Source organism: Neopsephotus bourkii, unplaced genomic scaffold, assembly GCF_033783945.1.
Source record: "Neopsephotus bourkii isolate Nb327-2 ecotype Australia unplaced genomic scaffold, CSIRO-AGI_Nbou_v1 NB_1511, whole genome shotgun sequence".
NCBI classification, from domain to species: domain Eukaryota; kingdom Metazoa; phylum Chordata; class Aves; order Psittaciformes; family Psittacidae; genus Neopsephotus; species Neopsephotus bourkii.
This window is the reverse complement of record NW_026901987.1, coordinates 1,096,758-1,118,172: the sequence shown is the minus strand read 5'-3', so window position 1 is coordinate 1,118,172 and position 21,415 is coordinate 1,096,758. Positions and strand designations below refer to the sequence as shown.

General features: G+C 45.2%; 1 protein-coding gene across 4 annotated transcripts; it reads left to right on the top strand.

The window, feature by feature from the left end:
* Positions 1 to 3,742: 3,742 nt before the first annotated feature.
* On the top strand, positions 3,743 to 19,473 carry CNR1 (cannabinoid receptor 1). 4 transcript variants are annotated; one of them, XM_061369769.1, is made up of 3 exons: positions 3,743 to 4,077; positions 4,892 to 5,018; positions 16,797 to 19,473. In XM_061369769.1, exons 2-3 carry the CDS (start codon positions 5,014 to 5,016, stop codon positions 18,277 to 18,279), a joined length of 1,488 nt encoding a protein of 495 aa, XP_061225753.1. In that variant the 5' UTR covers positions 3,743 to 4,077; positions 4,892 to 5,013; the 3' UTR covers positions 18,280 to 19,473. The 4 variants fall into 4 exon arrangements, with proteins under 4 accessions (XP_061225753.1, XP_061225754.1, XP_061225755.1 ...); XM_061369770.1 differs by lacking the exon at positions 4,892 to 5,018 and having other exon boundaries at positions 3,745 to 4,077; XM_061369771.1 differs by lacking the exons at positions 3,743 to 4,077; positions 4,892 to 5,018 and adding an exon at positions 6,254 to 7,483.
* The last annotated feature ends 1,942 nt before the right edge of the window (positions 19,474 to 21,415 follow it).

The window sequence follows — 21,415 nt, the reverse complement described above, 5'->3', positions numbered from 1 at the left end:
CCAATTATGTCTTGTTTGATAGCTGTATCTACCTATGAAAAAAGGCATAACAGTGAGCAAAACCTCCAAGCCCATAGGAGGCAGCGGCAGGAAACATTTTCTGTTGTACAGATTTTTGGTAAGTGACACACTGAATTTATTTTTCATTAAAATAAAAAACACAGGTATTTGAAAAAAATTATATCTGATTGAGAGGCCAAGAACTGGCTGAATTTGTGATTTAGAAAGAGCACAGGATCACCTGGATTATCTCATCTCTTACCCCCTTTCCTTCTCTTCCTGAAACAAGAACCGAAGGAAATTCCAGTTGCCCTATGTTGTGATTTAACCCCAGCCAGCCACACAGCCGCTCACTGACTCTCCCCCTGAAAGGAGATGGGAGAGAATTGGACAAATAAAAGTAAAATTTGTGGGTTGAGATGAAGGCAGTTTAATAGGACAGAAAATGAAAGGGTAATAATAATAATAATAATAATAATGAGTTTGAATGTACAAAACAAGTGATAGACAATGCCCAGCCATTTCCCGAGCAGCAGCCCCTGCTTTCCCCACCATTTATATACTGATCATGATGCCATATGGTATGAAATATCCCTTTGGTCAGTGGAGGTCAGTTGTCATGGCTGTGTTCCCTCCCAGCTTCTTATGTATTCCCAGCCTACCCACTGGTGAGGTGGTGTGAGAGGCAGAAAAGTTCCCAACTTAGAGTAAACACTGCTTAGCAACAGCTAAAGCATCATTGTGTTATGAGCATTATTCTCATTCTAAATCCAAACCCCAGCACTGTACCAGCTACTAGGAAGAAAATTAACTCTATCCCAGATGAAACCAGGACACAATAGTACTGGGGGTGGCCACCTGACTGATGCATTACTTTGAGATACATTAACTGCAAGCTATCAAAAGGAAAGGGAGAACTTCTGCTCTCAAGGTCTGTGTCCACCCCCAGCTTTTCCGTCAGACCTCAGCTTTGTTATTAAATGGTTTTCTCTTGACTGGTAGCAAGGCTTAAAGTGTGAGTAAAGACAAGACTGCAAGTAGCCTTCCACTGTTTTAAGTATTTCACAATCATGCACTTTAGAAAGGTGGCCGTGGATGTGTGCTGGAAATCCATCATGGGGCTGAGAGCCCAACAAAATTCAGATATTCTAGTTTCCATAGGTGTCTGGCATTTAAAATTTTGCTCCAAATCAGAATAGCAGAATTTTTTACCTTGAGAAAGCTCTGGAGAACATTAATTTCAGATCAACGGAAACATGTGATTCAGCTTTTCAAATTTGGTATTATTTCATAATATATAATATAAAAGGAAATATTTTGAAACCAAAACCCATTTTGAAGGAAGAAATTGAAACATGTAGCTTGGAAATGTCAAAATGAGATGTTCCCACACTGTTGGAACATCCCTCCACCACTTACTCTTTTTTAAAATGACATTTTCAGTGAAACCGACACAAGTTTGCAAAGCGTTTCGATTTTGACAGGGTTGCATTTTCCAGTGGAAAGCTGTTCCTTAAGAGGTTTTCCAACCAGCTCCACTAGGAACAGGTGTCAAAGGATTGCAGCAACCTTCCCTTTGCCAGATCCCTAAATTAAAAGCAGTATCCTGGAGAAGCGTCTGGGGTGGGCAAGGCAGGAGGGGTCAAAGGATGCTCTGCCATGAAGCAGGTTGAGAACCTGGTGCTTGAATCGCCTCTGGCCACCCAGGCGTCTTCTCTCCTGTGGAACTGCTGTGCTTGTGGGCTGAACTGGCAGTAGCAACTGTGGGGGATTTTAGGGGGAAAAAAATAAAGCCTCTGTGTGTGGGCATGGCTACATGCTCAACACTGCAATTTCCCTCTTTACCATCTGAGTAAGAAAGAAGGATTACCCCAAGATTGGAGTAACGCCCAGTTCAGGCTGGGGATCTTCAGCAAGCCATGGATGTGGAGGTGGGATGTGCAGTAACACGTGCCCTTAAATTCTCTCTGTGAGCTGATTTTAATCTGGTGATGTCCACTGGGTGTGACTTGCCTTTGCCATAGGGATGTGTCCCTCCACGTGGAAGAGAAGTTTAACCTGGTAGGTTCACCCTCAAAGAAAAAGAACCCCACTCTCTCAAATAATTAAGTAGTCTTAGCCCTCTGAGAAGCCAGTACTTTCTGAAACACATAGCCAAAGAGAAATGCGCTCAGATTTACTGCAGTGTTAAATAAAGTTCTTTTTATATACCACCAACCACTTCCGAATGACCAGAAAGACCGACTAACATCAGAAACTTGAGCTGGGCACAAATGAGTTAGCCTTTTTTTCTTTTCCACTTTTCTCACAGGAATGCCTTTTGAAATAATCTCCTTTCTTGTTAATTTAACGATTACCATCAGAGAGAGCCAGCGGCAGAAAAAATATAGGCAGTAATTATGATCTTGCAGGCTCACTGTGGGACTAGATGTATGGGAAACAATGGATTGTGAGAATGGGTCGGTGCTCCCTTACAGATGCACTTCCCTGCATGGAGCCCTGAGATTTTGGGTGCTTCAGGCCTTGGGGGCCCAGCTCAAGAGACCTTCAAGAAGAATACATACTGTCAGATGGCAGACACACCTTCGGCTGGGTACCCCTGAAAAATACGGCCATCTGAAATCCTTAATATTCACTCGTGAAGAGTTGGGTGCTTTTCTTCCTGAGAAATGAGGGATACAGCCTATTCCTCCTCCATGGCTGGATGTGGTAGATGGACCAGTTGATTTCATCCAATACTATATCAAATGATAAATATTTATCATGATTCTGTATTAATATGTGTGAAGGCAAATACATATTTATGGCACTGCAGAGGCAGAAAGAATGCAGAGCAAAGCCAGCTGGATATTACAGCCTTTAGGAATCAGCTGCTGAATAAAGCCCAGCTTTTACGGATTTGCCCATTGCCCATGGCCTTTGGAGCCATTTCATCCCTCAGGGAAGAGGGATTCCCCAGCGCTTCTGAGGGAAGTCGCATAAGCCCCAAAATACCCAAGCAGGACTCGAATCGTGAGGATAAGGGAAATGAACGACGGTAAAACTCCGGCGTTCCACAGGGAAAGGGTTCATCCTTGAGGGTCGCTTGCAGGCGCTGCCACGGGCCGAGGCCACCAGCCGCCAGCCCTCGCAGTCCCCCGGGTGCACCAACGTCGAGGCCCCAGGACCGTTCGCCTTAGCCCCGGCGGGCAGAAGGGGGCAGCGGCCGTGCCGTGCCGTTCCGTTCCGGGGCCTGCGGCGGTGCAGCGCTGCCTCCGCGGCGAGGAGGCGCCGTCGGTCCCGCGGTGCGGAGGAGGTGCTGCCGGCCGGCCTCACTGGCTGGAGGCCGCGCTCCCCGCTCCCTGGGGCGCGGGCACGACGGGGCTCATCACTGTTAATGCCCACGGCCCCACCGCCGGGGTAGCGGGGGGCGGGCGGGCGGTGGCGCGGAGCACGGCCCGGGCAGGACGGGGCGGTCGGGTCCCGCTCTCCGCCGCCGCCAGCCCCCCCGCTGTCCCCGCGTCCCTCCCCCGCGGCGAAGTTTAGCCGGAGCGGCCGCCCGTGTCCCCCGGCGCTGCCCGCGCGTGCGGGGCGCCTCTGCCGCTGCCAGGGCCGGGACAAAAGGCACACGGACACGTGATGGGAGACGGGCTTCATAAATGGGACCGGAGCGGGGCGGAAGGCGGGGGGGGACGCGGCGGCGGCGTGTGCCGGAGCCGCGCCGGGCGCCCCGTGGCTCCCGCGCTGCCTCCCCGCGCCAAGGCGGCGGCGGGCGGAGGCGGCGGAGGAGGGCCGGGGGCGGCGGCCTGGGGGGGCGGGCAGCAGGCACATGGAGCGGCAGGGCGGCGGAGCACGGCACGCTGCCTGAGCAGGGCTAGCGAGGGCGGCGGTGGTCGGAGAGAAGGCGCGGAGGGGAGGCAAGGGAAGAAGGGGAGGCAGCCGCGGCGAGAAGTCTCCCACCTCCTCCTTCCCCTCGCCGGCACCGCCTCCTCGGCGCTCCCCAGTGCCGGGGTGCCCGGGCGGGGCGGCGCTCCCGCTCCCTGCCGGGGGTCGGCGCGGCCGGAGCAGGCGGGGGACGCGGCCGGTGCCGTGCGGAGGGTAAGGACGGAGCGGGACCGGGGGGAACAGGGGGGAGCGGGCGGCGGGTGCCCACCGTCCGGGGGCCAGGTAGCCGTCGTCCCCCTCGAAGTTTGTTGGCGGTGTGGGTAGGGGGGTGCCGGCGGTGACACCGCCCGCCCCGACGGCCGGAGAGCCGGAGGAGAGGCGTCTGCCTGCGAGCGCATCCCTCCCGGGAGCCGCCGCCTCTCGCCGTGCGGAGGGGCCGGGGGAACGCGGCTCTCAGCTGTGCCCCGGGCATGGCCCCGGGCAGCTGGGGAGAGTTGGCGGGTGCCTCGGGGCCGCTCGGGAGAAGCCGGTGGCCCGAAGTGCGCTGTTCGCGTTCGCGATCCCGGGCGGAGGACGGGGGGACCCCGCTGCCCCTCGAGGGGAGCCCGCGGTGGGCGGGGGGCGAGTGCCGCCGTGGTTAACGCGCGTCTGTTCTTCTGTGTGCGGGGCCGGCGGCCTCCCAGGTTCCCACAGGACCTCATCTGACATCGGGAGTTTCTCCTGTCGTCCTCACCCACCGGTGATGTACAGCGGGTGGCATTCACCCCGGTTTTCCTGTGCACTTCTCCTCCCAAAACTCTGCCGTGGAGGCTGGAACCGAAATAAAAGGCGGTTCGTGATTTTTGTGCGCAGTGATGTTCTGTTAGAAGATGTCACTTCAGGCACCCGGCATCTTCAGAATACCCCAGTAGGGTTTCTGGTTGGTTGGCTGGGTTTGTGGTGGTTTGTTTTTTTTTTGTCTGAAATTCGGAGGTCGGGGGTGGGGGGAAACAGGCGAAAAAGAGTGAGCTTTTAAAACTTCACTCAGTGTTTGTCATGCGAAATCTTCAGCTGTTGCGAAATAATTAAGAGTAACCAGATGGGCTTATTTTAAATGGGCATCTTTTTGTCTCAAAGACGTCTGCAAACCTCCACTGAGAACACCCCTGGATGAGGTACGTACCAAGCCTTTGGTAGGAGAGAGCTCTTTACTGTGTTTTCAGTCTGATTAAGTAAAATGGTGTCAGAAGATGAAGTCCATAGTTTTCTTCTTTCTCTAAAATTACCATCAGTGTTATTTTCTGTATGGCAGCAACTCATCATATGAACAGTTTTGTTTGTTATGTTTTCTTCTTTCAGAAAATAAAGGGGCATATATAACATAAAGCCAGATATCAAAATACTCCTACTTGAGTATCTACAAGTTTGGCTGTTTTTAAAATTACCCATAGTGTGGCTTTTTTTACCTGTTAAAGATGTAGTAATGTTTTTTTTATGTTTTTTTTTTCCCTTAGATATATCATCTTGTTTTCATTGTTATTGTTCACCTTTTCTTAAAGGAACATAGCATTTGCTGCTGGGGTGGCATTGCAGTTCATATGTACCAAAAATCATGCAAAGGATCAGAGGTTGATATTTAGTATGATATTTTGTAACAATATGTGCAACATTGCAAAAATTACTTGGGTGTGCTTAATGCTCTCGAATTACACCTCATACAAGCTGCCAGCACAGGTTTTCCCTTCTCAAGAAAGGAAGAAAAACGTGTGACTATAGTAGGAATATTTATTATGCAGGCAGAGTTTATTAAATCAGCCGTAAAATAAATGAACGCAACATCTTTAACAGTTTAGAAGATGAATGTGTAATTCCTGATTTGCTTGAGGTTAAAATTAGTTTTGTAGCAACGAGGAACAGCTTTGCTTTATTATCTGTTGGTCTTTGGAATGAGAGGCAGAACCATTTGAATAAAAACATTTTAAAGCAGAATTGATAAAAGCAATTATTCTCTGACTGAGCCAGCAGGCATCTATTGCCAGGAGGAAAAAAAAGGAAAAGTTGGCTACGCAGAGAAATCAGATGTTTGCTGTGAATTTAAATCATTGACCATTTGTAATCCACAGTAATCAAATCAAAATACCTATAAAACTCAAGGTGAAGGTGGAAGCAGGTTATAGTACGGTGAGGATGAGCTGGTGGGCGCCTTTGATCCTGGCTGTTGTTCTTTGGTGAATTATGTTAGCTCAGTGGCATAAAGGACCCCATTAAAGGCTTTCATGCTCTGCTGAAGTAATGGCAGGTCTGAGCCAATGCAAGCCTGCCTTTTCCTCTCTCCCTTCACAGGTTTCTGATTGGGCAGTGGAAGTTTAGAAATTAAATAACTTTTTTTTTAGTGATTTCTGACTTTCAGACCTTAGTGTGGCCATTCCAAAATGCTTGGAGACTGTTATCCCATTGGGAGTTTTGGTGATGAAGGTGTTATGTGCTCAAGTGAGAGCTGGGATGGCTTTCATTTATACCGAGTAGAGGTAAGTGAGGAAGTTAAGAGGCAAGGGAGAGCCCAAACCCAGATATTCATTTAGTATTGCCCAAGACTTTTACCAATACATTGCCAGTCATGGTTCTGTAGGTCTTGTCCACTATCTTCCACTCACCTAGTTTCTCCGCTTCTGCATGTTCTAAGAAAAAATACTGTAACTTCTCCAACGCAAACTTTGTGACCTCTCTGGTCATGCAGTTGGCTACCTGGGCATCTGCAGAATTCGTTTTTCTCAGTGGCAATTGCTCTTCATTTCTCTGCAGGTGTCTCTGTTGGCTTTATCTGAGCCTCCTGAAATAGTAAATGATTTTAGGTGTGTTTCACAAATATTTTAGAGATGAGTGTTCTACAAAACCACTCATCGACCATTTAAGTGAGAATCTGGAGGGTTTTCTCTTCTCTAATAGCAAATTTGCACACTGTTGATGGTTTAAAATATGTACTGTGGGCGACCCTAACACTGGGATTTGGCCAAGTTCAAAGCAGCTGTGCAGATGGACACAGAAGGCAGAGGGAAATAGACCCTTTTAATCATAACAAGGCTGCTCTTATTTTCCTATCTTTAGTGGAAATGCATGCCAGACCCTTGTACTTAAAAGCAAGCTGCAAATGTGCCAGAATAGACAGCAACGGCATTTGTTATTAATGCAAAGTTGAAAATGTGACAGCCTGTCTTAGTAGTGCTCTTTATGTCTCCATATCTAGGCTGTAGTGCTGCAAAAAGTGCACATCCGATCACTGATGGTGGGATGAGAATCCCCCCCTCCCCAGAACTCAGGCTCTTTGAAAGTGCATGGCTCTGTTAATGATCGCTGAAACCAGCCACAACCTGTCCTTTTGAAATGGTTATAATGACTTATAAATCAATTTCTCGTTAGAAAGAACTTCTTTTTTTTTTTTTCCTTTTTCCCGAAGGTGCCATTGTTGCCCATGAAAAATGATTGGGTTTGCAACATAAGGTTGGAGCACATTTTATTCTGCCATTTGTGCCTCATGCAGGGGCATTATGGTGATGAACACACCAAGCCCAGTTCTGCCTCTCTGCAGCAGAAACATCCTTTTTTCATAAAGCTACCCACATCCAAATTACAGATAAAATAGGTACTTCACTATTCTGTGTTAGTATAATGTCACTCCTCATACTTTGGCCGAACTGTTTGTGAAACTGGATGTTTTAACACCTTTCAGATGTTGTCTTGTTTGTGTAGATTGAGGCTAGATGGCATCAAATAATACCTCAATCCTGTGTTAACCTGTTTTATGGCAGTTGTATATTCTCAGGAAAGGTGTGTTAACTCGCTACAAAGTACTGAGCAGGAGCAGTTTCACAAGGGACGCTGTTAGTTCCCTTTCAGCCCTTGGAGGAGTCATTTTCATCTTAATGAATTTTAGGAAACCTCTTAAAGTTTGTGCTTAGGGGCTTGGGGAGCTCCCACGTTCCCATTGTGGTGATTACATTGAAACGTGCTCTTGGAAGTCACTGGGTTTAGCTAGTTCTGCCTCTGTTTTAAGCAATGCGGTTCTGGATTCCAAACTATGCATGTACCTGGAAAATTAGGTGGCATAGGTTTGGAGTGTGTATGTAAGTACCTATATGTATGTATACATGCAAAGTCTTTTTTACAGGTTCTCAGTGATGTACTCAGTTTAGAGTCTTGCTTTTCCCCAGGAACGCTGTGTATACAGGAATTAAAGAAGATACTCAGTGGTCATCTTGCCCATATTGTTTGTACTTACACTTCTAGCTAATTTGCTTGTCCCCTGGCACTGGGAATTTGAATTTATGCATGACAAACTCTACTGCAGCGTTCGTGAGATTTTACTTGTTCCTCTAGGCATGTGTATGGGTTTGTGTATGTCTGTAAGCTTATGCATAGAAAAGATACGCATGCACTCACATAAAAAGTCATAACTCATTGCTCAGTATCTTTTAACTGTTTTTCTAAATCTGGTGTAATACTGGTTTGAGTGTCTGCCATTTGTTGCTCTGGCTACTCACATATCAGATTCTGCTGTAATTCTTTCTCACTTCTCCTCTTCTCTCCCTCTTTCCTTTTATTTTGTAAAAAAAAAGGAGAAGTATCTGCATATTTCGAAGACATGCACCATTGCCAAGCAATCTGGCGTAGTGGCTTAATATGCTGGCAAATAATTTCACAAGTTGTTTGTGTGTGTGAAGGCAGTATATTTGAATATCATTATAATCTCTGAGCTTATTTAAATTTTATGAAAGGCCAGACAGCTCCAGAAATGAAAAAATGTTTTACATTTTTTAATTGGAATGCATATTTTCGTCCTTCGCTAATGCTGATGGCATGGGACATTGCATTCGCCAAAAGCCTTCCTATTCTAGCTTATGAGCATGGCCAGTACTTGGTGGCCTGATAATGATTTTCAGGATAAGTAGCCTCATGAGGACTGAGGTAGAAGGGATGTTGCTTTGCAGTGTGTTGCTGACCTTCTGTGCACTAACTTTCTGTCATTGCCTGTAAGCACCCTTTTCAGTTCTGGTGTGTTTACCTGCCGTATGGATCACTGGCTCTATTTGAGCATTCTTTCTTCCTTTCCACTTCTGAGGTCCGTATCCTACTTTTGTGCTTAAGCAGTTTCATTTTTATTAATGTCCCTGGCCAGATTTGCTCAGCTGATCTCACCTGAGTGTCCCCAGCTTGGTCCTATGTGTCAGCATGCACATCATCGTCCTTTCCTCTGACCTTACTGAGGATGGCTTCTCTGAGCCCTTTGCATTTTCCTTCACCGTTTGAGTAAGATCAGAAATGGACTTTCAAAAGAGCACACTGGTGCCTGCAGAGCAGTGGGTCTATTCTCTCTTTATGGTGAGATCTGAAAATCCCACTAGCTATATCCTTCAGATTACAGAGCTGTCTCTGAAGTTTGCTTAGCTTGGAAGAGGAGGGAGGTTTTTCTCCTGCGAGTTTTCTCCTTCACCTGATCTGCTTTCCCCAAGCTGATCACACAGGCAGTTCTCTGTCCTTAAAATCTGCATCTCTACCTCCAAGGGGCTCCTTCTACTTGTGTCTCCCTCTCTTTCCTTGTTTGCTCCCATCTCACCTGGGGATGTCCTGTGCCCTGTATAAGGACAGTAATTATTTCTCCTGCCAGTCCCCATCACACCAGTGACTTAACCAGCATTACCTTTGCTCTTAGCAGCTCCTTGTTACCTCAGAAAGTCTTGGATTAAAACTTGTTATGACCACAGTTTATTGCAGAGGTTAGGATGAGGCAGACAGCACACTCTGTGCAGTGTATGAGTGTTCTCCCTGGAGCCTAATGGTTTTGCTACCTTTCTGCCTCCAATCCTGACTCTTAAAAAGTTCACTAATATTTTCTGCTGCACCAAATTCTTGATCTTTTCTGTTCTTCTCTGGTCATTACATGGAATCTGTTTTCTCTGTATATGTTTTTTTTTCCTAATAAATGTGGTTTTTTTCCCCATTTCCATCCTCTAGACGATATATTCTTCTGGGGACCTTTAGCATTTGGCATCCAGTGGAGCCTGGGTCTTTCATGTTCTGCTCTGTTCTTTCAAATGACTTCTCTCCCTTCAACTACACGTTGTGTGTTAAGCTGCTGTCTGTTCTAGGTACTTCCAGGAGACTGAGTGTTCAGCCCCCATCTCTTTTGCACCCAGCTGGGCTTCTCTGTTTCCATTTAGCATTTATGTCAGTTCTGCTCAGCAGTAATAAGTGCTTGCACCTTTTGACATTAGAGAATGTCTAGAAAAGAGGCTGGAAATGAAGCACTTTCTGTTGGAATATTGAAATCCAAGATAAATCCTTTTTTACTTTTGTGAAAAAGTTTGAGAGTTAAAAGTTTAATGAGTTCTCTTCATTTTCCTTTAAAATGTAAATACCAAAGCATTGAATAAAACTTTTCATACTACCTGCTTACTCAGCTTTATTGGAAAATAGGTCCCTAAACTGGAGCTGATTTTAAGCAAATACAAGCTCACTCTTGCTTTCATGTGAGCCTTTCATACTTAAGCAAGCCTCTTCATTCTCTCTTCAAAGTCTGTCTTTACTTTGTATGTCTTAATTTCATCTAATCTGTGAAAGACCTTAAAATCCCACATTTTAAGATAGCCACCTCCGCTTTCTCTCTCACAAAAGCCAGGCAGACCAGGTAGCTGTAGTTTCCCATTAACGTGACCCTGACACTCCCCTTGCTGATTTGTGACTCCAGTACTTCCTCTTGTCTCCGACTTGGTAGGAAATGTGTGCGTAGGAGCTTGTATTTCACAAGCTGAGGGCTTTTGAGTGAACTCGGGAGCTTTGGGGGTTATTCAGAGGCAGCTGGGGCAGCTGTGGCAGCTGTCCCTGCTTTTGCCCCTGCGGTTGGGTGGCTTGTGAGAGACACATCCTTCATTGGCTTGATTCAGAGACAGGGCTTCAGACTAAGCCTCTCACTTGCTAGATGTGCACCCTGCTTGCTGGAGTATCAGTTAGTGCCTTTATTTCTGGATGGTTAACTCCTGATCTGACGTGGGACAGCTCGAGCAATTTAGAGACAGGAAGCAGAATGGAGCGGCTGCCAGAATGCTCGCCTGGCTCACGGGAGAGCAAAGTTTGGGTCCTTCACCTGTGCCAAACAGAGGAGGAATTCAACCTCACCTTTGAACCTCTCTGGTGTTAAACACACATGTGTGCCCTGCCTGTACAGGAGGTAAGGCACAGCCCCTTTTGACCTGTGCCTGCAAGTCACCTGTGCTAAAACTGGTGCACACATCCACTTCACCAACAAACCTTTGGTGGGAGGAAATAATGATACTGCTTTTAAAAAACATTTGCTGGCCACTGGTTAACTCTTAGTTCTGTTTTTGTCATCCAGATTGTCAGCTGATGGATGCTGGGGGTTGTCACACAGGGGCAGTTTTGTCCCCAGTTTAGAACCGTCCAGCCCCTATCCTGCTAGTGTGCAAATGGTATGTTAATTAACATAAATAACTGTGTAGCTGTGGTTTATTGATAATTAGAGTTCAACTTCCCAAAGATACCATCATGATGCATAAGAACAGCATTTGGGTCAGTACTTGCATGCCCTAGTTTACCCCACAGCTGGTAGCGCCTTGTAACTCGAAGATAGCACCCGTCATTTGCTTCTTTCCTAGTGTCTGTGCTCCTTCCCAATCCCTCACACAGGGAAAATTCCCACTGAAGTAAATGCAGATTTTCCTGATTTAGGAGTAAACAGCATATTTGCCAATTACAGCCTAGCAGTACCACAGTGTTTGAGATGGAACAGTAAACCAGCAGTAAATAGGATAGGGGTAACATTGCTTTCACATCATTGTCAACACATGTTTTTTCCTTGCTTGGTGTCACTGAGTCTGAAAGTGCCATTTCTCAGACTGTGCGTTTCTTTAGGCTTAGAAACCTTGTTCTGTCCTCGAAGCAGTATGGTTCATCGCCATATGGGATAAGGTAATTATTAGCCAAATAAATTTTCATTTTATAGGACAGTTCTAATTCCTGGAGGCCAACAGTTATTATGGTAGCTCTCATTTCTCTCAAGCTTTTTCAGCTGGCTACACACGAGTATAAATTACTGCCGTTTCTCCCATGGTAGTGCTTTGTGGACCCAGTTTAGTAGAAGTCCCAGTGTACTGGGCAACACACAAACTTATCAGAAGCCCTTCTCTGAAGGACTTACAAACCTTATAATGTGTAAGCAAGGAGAAAGCATTTACGTATTTTTGTGCATTCAGAAACTTTCAATTATACTTACTTGTCCTTTAGCCTGCTCTTAATTAGCTGTGGGTATCACAGAAGAAATGTATAGGCATGGAGATCAAAATATTTTCTGAAAGAGAAGCTGGAAAGGTTTGATTGTGCATTTCCCTTCCTTGTTTTGATTCCTTTTCTTGCCACATAAACAGTTTTGCAGTTATCAGTAGCATCATTGTGTTGCTCATAATTACTTTCTGAGGAAGAACACAAATATTCACTGTTTCTATTCAGGCTATTAAAATTGCTCTATCAATCATCCTGGGTTGAAAATTATAATAAAGTCAGGCCTTTTTTTAGACAACGATAAAAACGTTCCAGCCTTCTCTCTCCCCCAGAACAGAAGGAGAAGATAGGTAATAGCATTTTAATGAAGTCACGTTCTTGTTCCCTGAGTGAACTGGTCCTGTGGACCAACAAGAAGTCCAGGGGAGGTACGTTTCTCCCCTCAGATGAGTTACCAGCCTTTTATGAATTACATATGTTATATTTTACCTAAGGGGTCTTTATATTCTAGTAGCATTTGAGCTTCTTTTAAGGCTCTATGTAACCACACGGTGGAGAGCAGCAGTAAGACTTACCCATCAACTCGTCACTAATTGTTTCACTTTGAGAGCAGTCCCTTACAAAGGCGTGTTTTCGGATGATGTTTAACACCTCGTATGCTTGAACCCCGATAAAGCAGGCTGGGGAAAAAAGGGCAAGAGGAAATTAAATCCAGGTCTCTGCAGGCAGTTAAGCAGTGTGCTTGTAAAAGCCACTCCATCTAGTGGCAGTCACTTTGCACAGCTGGTCGGGCAGTGCCCATCAACCCATTGATGAGAGAAAAATCTAAACATTCCGCTGTGTGTTTTCTGGTTTTGGTCTTCAGGATAAAAGATGGTTGAAATTTTTACCTATTGTTTAACCCTTATCCATAGTCATAATTCATTACTTGCTGTGCATTGCTGCATGCATTCATGGAAATGCATCAGAAATTTTGCGTGCCAGCATTAGCATGGGCTCTTCCACATCTTTAATCAATGTTTCCGTTCTTTTTAACTGTTTTCAAATGAGTGAGGTAATAGAGCTCATTTAAGGAAGGGACAAAGCTGAGAGCTTGGAGACTCAAAGGCTCTGTTGGAGGAGTGGATTCCGACAGGACAGGGGGGCTTTTCATTTGCAGAGCAAAGAGTATCTCCCTCACTGTCGCCCTGTCCATGAAGGGACCTTGCTGGGGCACGTGGCCATTGCCCCAGTCCCATCCAGAGAAGAGGGGTCTTCTACAGAAGCTGTGAGAAGGCACAGAGGCTTACGGTGTATTTAATGTAGAGATGGTCGTGAGTCTTGGGCAGTATGGGTTTGGTCTGCATTGAAGCCAGCTGCAAAGAGCAGTGTGGCCATGTGTTGTGGGGTGTCCCGTTTCCTTGGTCAGTGCCTGCTCGCCACTCCAGGTTCCAACAGAAGAGCTCAGAGCCAAAACTTGTGTGGCACTGGCATGTGCACCTGATCAAACAAAGTGACCAAGAAGCAAACCACTGCTTCTGCTGCTGGCTCTTCAGTCAATGTCAGATTGTGCAACACCTGAGACTGGGACCCTCCTGATAAGTGCAGTGCCAAAGGTCTTGGTTTTATTAGACAGTCATGGAAAACTTTGCTGATTGCTTCAGTGTCCACAAAGTTTCAGTATTGTAGCTTATACTGGGACAAGCTACTATCTAAATTAAAATAAACCAAATTCCAGTAAAGTGCAGTTCCAGATCAGGCAAATGGCTGTTTTACTGCAACTTTAATAAAAAACAACTGCTACTTGAATAGGTGCATGCACACATATTGCTAGATATTTCCAATTATGATATTCCCAGCAGCAAACAAAAACAAAATTAATGTCGTCTGCATCCCCCAAAGCCTAAGCTACGCCACTAATGAACTCCCAAGTACTCTCAAAGAAAACTCTCTTTGCAGAGACAATAAGGTGGAAATTACTGTAATAATCTCAATGTAAAAATACAGAGGGAAAAAAAAAATCATTGACATTCAGAGTAAGGCTTGCCTCTCCTGATCCCATTAACCATGTTGTTAGCACAGCATATGCATGCATAGTGATATTGTCACATAACTCACTGCCACCTTCAGAAGAGCACACAGGAATTCGTGTTCTTTCATTTGTATTTCAAACAAAGGTAGGGGTTGCACGGCAGCTTGCACCTTATTCTGAGGAAGTCTGTACTTAACATGACTCCAGCAGGGACCAGCTACTTCAGAACAATTTGTTTGTCTGTCTAGCAGAGGTGCGCAGTTGCATACAATTTTTGAAGCTTTACTCAAACATAATCTTCTCGACATGGGGTTGTGTCTTGAATCATTAAAATGGTTGTCTGTCTTCTGTCAGGAGTAGGCTGGAGTAACAGAGTGCGACAGCCATCTTTACGTGTTTATAGGACTACTTGATCTATTTAATAACTTTTTTGATTGTTTTCAAATGAGTAACACATTTTTCACTTCTGATTCTGAACTGGTGTTAATAATGCCAAGCTTAAAGTTGCCAGACTTCACCCAAAGCAGATTTGTCAGTTGTCAGCAGGGTCATTTTTGCAACACTTAACACCTGCAAATTCTACTAGGAACAGATGTGAAGTACCTTCTGGAAGAAGAGTACCTCGCATATTAGATGATGGCTGTTCATTTTTAATGTGTGCTTCAGTGACATTTCCCTCCCTCACCGCGCACACTCTCAGAATTAAATTTCTTAATATTGTCTGTCTAATAATGAAGTTGTTATTTGCTGAGCAAATTGTGTCAGCAAAAGCTGACGCAACCGGTATGTGTTGTGTGTTGGACCATCCTGGTAAGGTTTGTTTGTACTCATCCTTGTTTGCAGCACTGCAGTTGCATTATCTTCTGGAGATCTAGGTTAATTATCTTCCTTTTAACACTTGAATGTCCAGGCCTGCTGAATCAAACGCAAAACTTTAAAGTACTGTGGAAGAAGTCTCAAGTGTTCAGATGCTACATGTAAGGGCCGTAGAAATATTTCAGCAGCCAAATGATCTCTGCTTCTTTTGGAAATGCTCATTATTTCATTTGTTTTTAAGTACTGGTATTGTTGTAGAGAGGAACCCTTTTCTTCTTTCTTTTATTTTTCATGGGAAAATTCAGCTGAGGTACCTATTGTGCACGTCCCATCTTAGGAGTTGAGGTGATCAATACACCGGGGGTTGGCAAATAATCATGGCCTTTCTGGCCGGTTATTGTCAGTTGTGTAAAGTGAACAGGTTAAGTCGGTACAAGCCTATATATAGCATCTGGGATTTCTTGAGTGTCACAATTTCCTCCATTCTCAAAACACGAGGAAGCTTGGGTTTGCTCGTGTTGCTGGTGCGATCATCAGGATGTCTCGTAGCAGATGCAGAATAGCTGTAGCACACTGAAGCAATGATTCTGGCTCTTATTTACATTCAGACCACTCTCAGCCACTCTGGCAGTGGAAGGGGGCCCCAAAGCAGATGTTCGATGCATATTCAAGGCAAGTTACATGGGCAAAGTTATATAAAGGAGCACAGCATAAGAACAGCTGTAAGGCCTGTCTTACATATTGATGCATGTAAGATGCTCAGATGCTGATTAGAATGTTATCCCAAGGTTACACTGTGCAATTAACCATCATCCATGAGCAAAGGTTGGGTATGATGGGACTTAGAGACCACTGGCTACCAGGGGACCTGCTGCTTGGGTCCCTGTTTCTGAGGGGACAGAATGTTTTTGAGGGTGTCCTCAGTGGGATGAATTACATTTCCTGGCTTCTCAGAGGAGCAGCAGCTCCTGGTCCCTTTTGCCTGGAGTTTTGGCCAGAGCTGCACTCTGCCCCAAACTTAGTGCTGTGTTTGCCCCAGTTGAAGCTTTTGATCTATGCAGAATGGATCAGAGTGACGCACTCACTGACCTAGCAGTGCTTGTCACCTTTTCTGAAACTGGACAGGGCTGGTTAACAACCCACTTCCCCCTTGCAGCCCAAATATCCCAATAGCCTTGGTTTGCTTAGCAGAAGAAAGGAACAGAGTAATAAAGCCTGTATTTGTATATCAGGTACCTTGCTAATAAATTTGCAGTAACAAATTCAGGATGTTAGGAGACCTCAGAGTGCTGTGGCAGGGTAATGTGAATACACAGGCATCCTGGGTGAACTGTGAAACTTACAAGTGCATGGCTCTTTCCTTGCTCGCTTTCTGTTATCAGGTTTTCAAAACCCTTGGTGCCTTTTGAAAGAAAGTAGTGAAGCCTGATGATTCAGTTTAATGCTGCTCCTGCAGTGGCACTTGGTATTGAAATGAAGCGTGCCCGAGGAATATTGGTCTGCAGGGTACTTTGCAATCAGAAGCCAAGTTCAGATCTAGAGAAAAAGATCTTTGTGGTGGAGCAACTCAGAAGGTTTTGATGAGAAATGAAAATTACTTTCCTGTTGAATACTCAATTCCCTGTGCCTCTGTTTTTCATGTCACTTCCTAGAGTAATTCAGTTTTAGTGAAATCCAGGTGATTTCTAAGTGTTCAACTCACCCTGATTCCCGCAGGTGGCAAAGCTAGACTGAATACAAGAGAAAGGTCGATTTTGTTTGACACAGTTCAACTAAGTTGTTTGTGGAGTTTGTCTCCCTGTACATCTTAATGAATTCTGATCTTTTCCCCTTCTAGGATTTCCTCTGATGCATTTTTCCGTGCCACAAGTCTCTCCGAAACCAACAAGACTGGGGTTATGAAGTCAGTCCTAGATGGCCTCGCAGACACAACTTTCCGAACAATCACAACAGATCTCCTTTACGTGGGCTCCAACGATATCCAGTACGAAGACATGAAAGGCGACATGGCATCCAAGCTGGGATACTACCCCCAGAAGTTCCCTCTCTCTTCCTTCAGGGGTGATCCTTTCCAAGAAAAAATGACTGCGGGAGATGATCCCCTGTTGAGCATTATTCCCTCAGATCAGGTCAACATCACCGAGTTTTACAACAAGTCCCTGTCCACGTTTAAGGATAATGAGGAGAACATACAGTGTGGGGAGAACTTTATGGATATGGAGTGCTTTATGATCCTGAACCCCAGCCAGCAGCTGGCCATCGCTGTGCTGTCACTCACCCTGGGCACCTTCACGGTCCTAGAGAACCTCCTTGTCCTATGCGTCATCCTCCACTCTCGAAGCCTCCGGTGTAGACCCTCCTACCATTTCATCGGCAGCCTGGCTGTGGCCGATCTCCTGGGCAGTGTGATTTTTGTCTACAGTTTTGTGGATTTCCATGTTTTCCACCGGAAGGACAGCCCCAACGTCTTCTTGTTCAAACTGGGTGGAGTTACAGCCTCCTTCACTGCGTCCGTAGGTAGTCTTTTCCTCACGGCAATAGACCGGTACATATCTATACACAGGCCACTAGCTTACAAAAGGATTGTTACCCGACCAAAGGCTGTTGTAGCGTTTTGTGTGATGTGGACCATCGCTATTGTAATAGCCGTTCTTCCTCTGCTTGGCTGGAACTGCAAAAAGCTCAATTCTGTTTGTTCAGACATATTCCCTCTCATCGATGAGACGTACCTGATGTTCTGGATCGGGGTCACCAGCGTCCTCTTGCTGTTCATTGTCTATGCCTACATGTACATACTGTGGAAGGCTCACAGCCACGCTGTTCGCATGATTCAGCGGGGCACGCAGAAAAGCATCATCATCCAGTCTACGGAGGATGGTAAGGTACAGATCACGAGGCCTGATCAAACTCGTATGGACATCAGGTTAGCCAAAACCTTGGTCCTTATCCTAGTCGTTTTAATCATATGCTGGGGCCCTCTGCTCGCCATCATGGTGTATGATGTCTTTGGCAAAATGAACAAGCTCATCAAAACTGTCTTTGCCTTCTGTAGCATGCTCTGTTTGCTGAATTCCACAGTGAATCCCATCATCTACGCTCTGAGGAGCAAGGACTTGCGACACGCCTTCCGCAGCATGTTCCCCACCTGCGAAGGAACCGCGCAGCCCCTCGACAACAGCATGGAGTCTGACTGCCAGCACAAACACGCCAACAACGCAGGGAACGTGCATAGGGCTGCCGAGAGCTGCATTAAGAGCACAGTTAAGATTGCCAAAGTTACCATGTCTGTCTCCACAGACACGACTGCTGAAGCATTGTAAGTCAGAGACTTCTCAGCCTTGTGAGAAAAGGAGTTAGTTTAAAAAATAAAGGTTTAAAAATTCAACAACAGAAAAAACCAAACCTGTGGCTTATAGTGTTTGTACCCTCCTGTAATATTTCTTTGGTTTGTCATTGTAAGCTGGGCAATGATTGTGTTAAGAACATTACCATCAGCCAGTTCTTCAGGTTTTGCAATTAGGAATTCAAGCTAGATTTTCATAAGTGTTTTTCTCAGAACGTGTTTACTGAATGATAGGATGTTTCCTGAAAGAACACAGAGAAAATACCAGGTTAGCAGCGGTTCCTTTGGGGGTGTGAAGAAAAATGGTGAAACCTAATTGAAAACTAATGCATCCTAAACCAATGCCATCAAGTAAGAGAAAAAGCTGTGTAATCATGCTGTTCATTTCAATGTGAAGTGTATTTCATGTCTGTAAGTAATAGGAGGTTTTGATTTTTTCCAAAAGCAGCAGTGTTGAGTTTTAGAGGTTTTGTAAAACGTGTCGTGTCCTGTGAATCGTGTGCTGTTTTATTCTGTGTTATCGATATTTGTCTGATAAACAAAGTGATAAGGTAGACTCCGTGGAAATAATGTGAAACGTGATATGTAAACCCCATTGAAAATACTTACTGTATTTGAAGAATTCCTATGAGCTATTTTGGAAATTTTACACTTTAGTGGTCTTCTATGGACTTAGAGGAGAGGGTTTGTGTTCTTCTACTAAATTGTTTCCTCACTACCTTTTACTTTCACACGCATATGAGAGTAACAGCAACAAAGGAATAGAGGAGGAATGTAAGAAAGGAATGCACTGGTTCAGACTTGTAAATACCACTGCATTTATACAGAAGGACGTTTATGGTTGTACAGACTATTGCCCTGCTCTTGGGCATTGCGTGAATATGAACACTGAGAAGTGAAGGTCCTGGATATTGGCTCCCTTAACATGCAACTGGTTTTTAGCCACATGCTGGTGCTGGACCACTGAAGACAGCATGTGTCAGACTCAATGTGCGATGTTATCACTGTGCAGTCGATGTATACTTGAATTGTGTCTCATTCCTGTATCCCAGGTTTAAGCAGATGCAGAGCCTGAGATGCCAAACTCCCGTCTTCACTAAAAGAGGAGGAAATACTGTCAGACATTTTCTTATTGTGTGAGCGTGTATATAAATAAATATCTGTGTGTGTACGTGTGTGTGCGTGCGTGTGCGTGTAAGTACACTAATCAGTGTAAGTCATGGTAGCACAACTAAGATAGGACACTGACCAAATGTAAACTGTATTTCTTGTTGCACGCTTTGCACATGAATTCTGTTTCTAAAATTGAGTTCTTCCAACTGATTACTGATGAAAGTACCATATTAAGAACATCTTGATCCACTCTGAAAGGTGTATCCATGTGCTAGAGGAAGCGATCTTTCAGTTGTATTTGGGAATAAGGGGAAACAAGAGGCAGAGCATGGCATGAGCCCGTGCTAACAACTGCAGTGGCTGTAGATGGTGTTTCTGAAAACTGAAAAAGCCAGAAATAAATGATAATCACTTTTAAGGCCATCAGATTGCTCAAAATGATGTGAGTCTCACTGTGAAACTAGGATACAGATGACAAGGTTTGACACTATAGCTTTGAGGAAGAAGTTAGTGAAGGAAAATCATGACTCTTAGTAGCAGGATTGTTTTCTGCAGCATGGGGCTTTCACGAAGAGCAGGTAACCGGATAGTCTCCTGATAGTCTTTGAGGCATGAATATTCTGTGGTTCTGTCATGAATCAGAAGGTCTGGGGTCCTCCTCTCTGCTGCCTTTTTTTTGCCATTTCCTTGCCCTTCTGGCTGATTTCTGCAAAATAGCTGCAAAAGAGGCTTAGCTTGTTGGCTGCCTGATGCTTGCTGCAAGAGGGTGGCTCCCACCATGGCACTGGGTAAGAGGAGCCAAATCCATGCTGCCAGGCCATCTGTCCTCAGGGTTACATAGGGAGAGAGAGGGGGATGGCACCCCTGGGTCTCTGGCCTCGGTGGTGTCCCCATGATGTTTCTGATACTTCAGGACAGAGCAGCAGGTAGCATGGGCAGCCCAGCTGATGTCAGTCAGTGGCTCTGTGGAGATGTTAAAGTGCCTCCAAGTTCAGGCTTGGTGAGGGCTGGCACACTTCAAAGATCTCATCAGGCAAGGTGGAAGACACAGAGGTACTTTCCTTCTCTACTCACCTCCCCTGCAGCTTACCCCGGTGGTAGGACAAGGCACCATGCTCTCAGTGGGCTTTGGCAGTCAGACAAAACTGGCAGATTGCAGAGGATTCCTAGAGGATGTGCAAGTCCTCCTCCTGAAAGATCTTTCTTATATCTAGGTCTAGTCCATCCTAAAGCAGTCCTGTTGGAGGAGGGTGGGGGGAGACTTATTTGAAATGTAAAGGTATTTTAAGAGCCATTTTTGAAACTGTCTTCTTGTGAATTAAATGCAAACTTAGTGGATTTTTGTTGTGCATTCGAGTTCTAAATTTTACATGATCAATCATGGGACAATGGGGCTGTCTTGGCACTTAACTTGGTGCTTACTGATATAATAAGAAATAGCATCCTGTGAAATGTTACCATCTATCAGCAGTATCTTCGTTTGCATAATGAGTTTTTTTAAAGCTCTGGGAACTGCATCGGTTCACTTGAAACCATTTATTAAAGAGGTGGCAACAATTTCCCTACATGTTGCATACTAAGTAGAACAACTCTTAAATTAGAAATATTTGCTGCCATTCCAAGATAATCTGTACTTAAACCTCAGCTTTAGGTATTCCTAATTTGCAGTTGCCTACCTTCACTTAGTGATAGCACAGCCAAATGATACTGTGTTCCACAGCCACCCACACCGTCATCATCAGTCAACCAGCGACAGTTGCAGTTACCTATCTGTACCATCCCCAAGCGTCACATATGTACTGAGAAGACCATCTATGTCATATGTGTGCAGAGTTAGATTCTTAACAGTCTAATTGTATATTTGTATAATATTATCTCCTCAACGCTGTGCAATCACTATCCACATCTTCTTGCACTGGCCTTCCGATGAAAATGTTAGTGTGTCTGTTGTGAGATAGACAGCACATTTTACCTGCTGTTATTGGGCTGAATGTATGTAA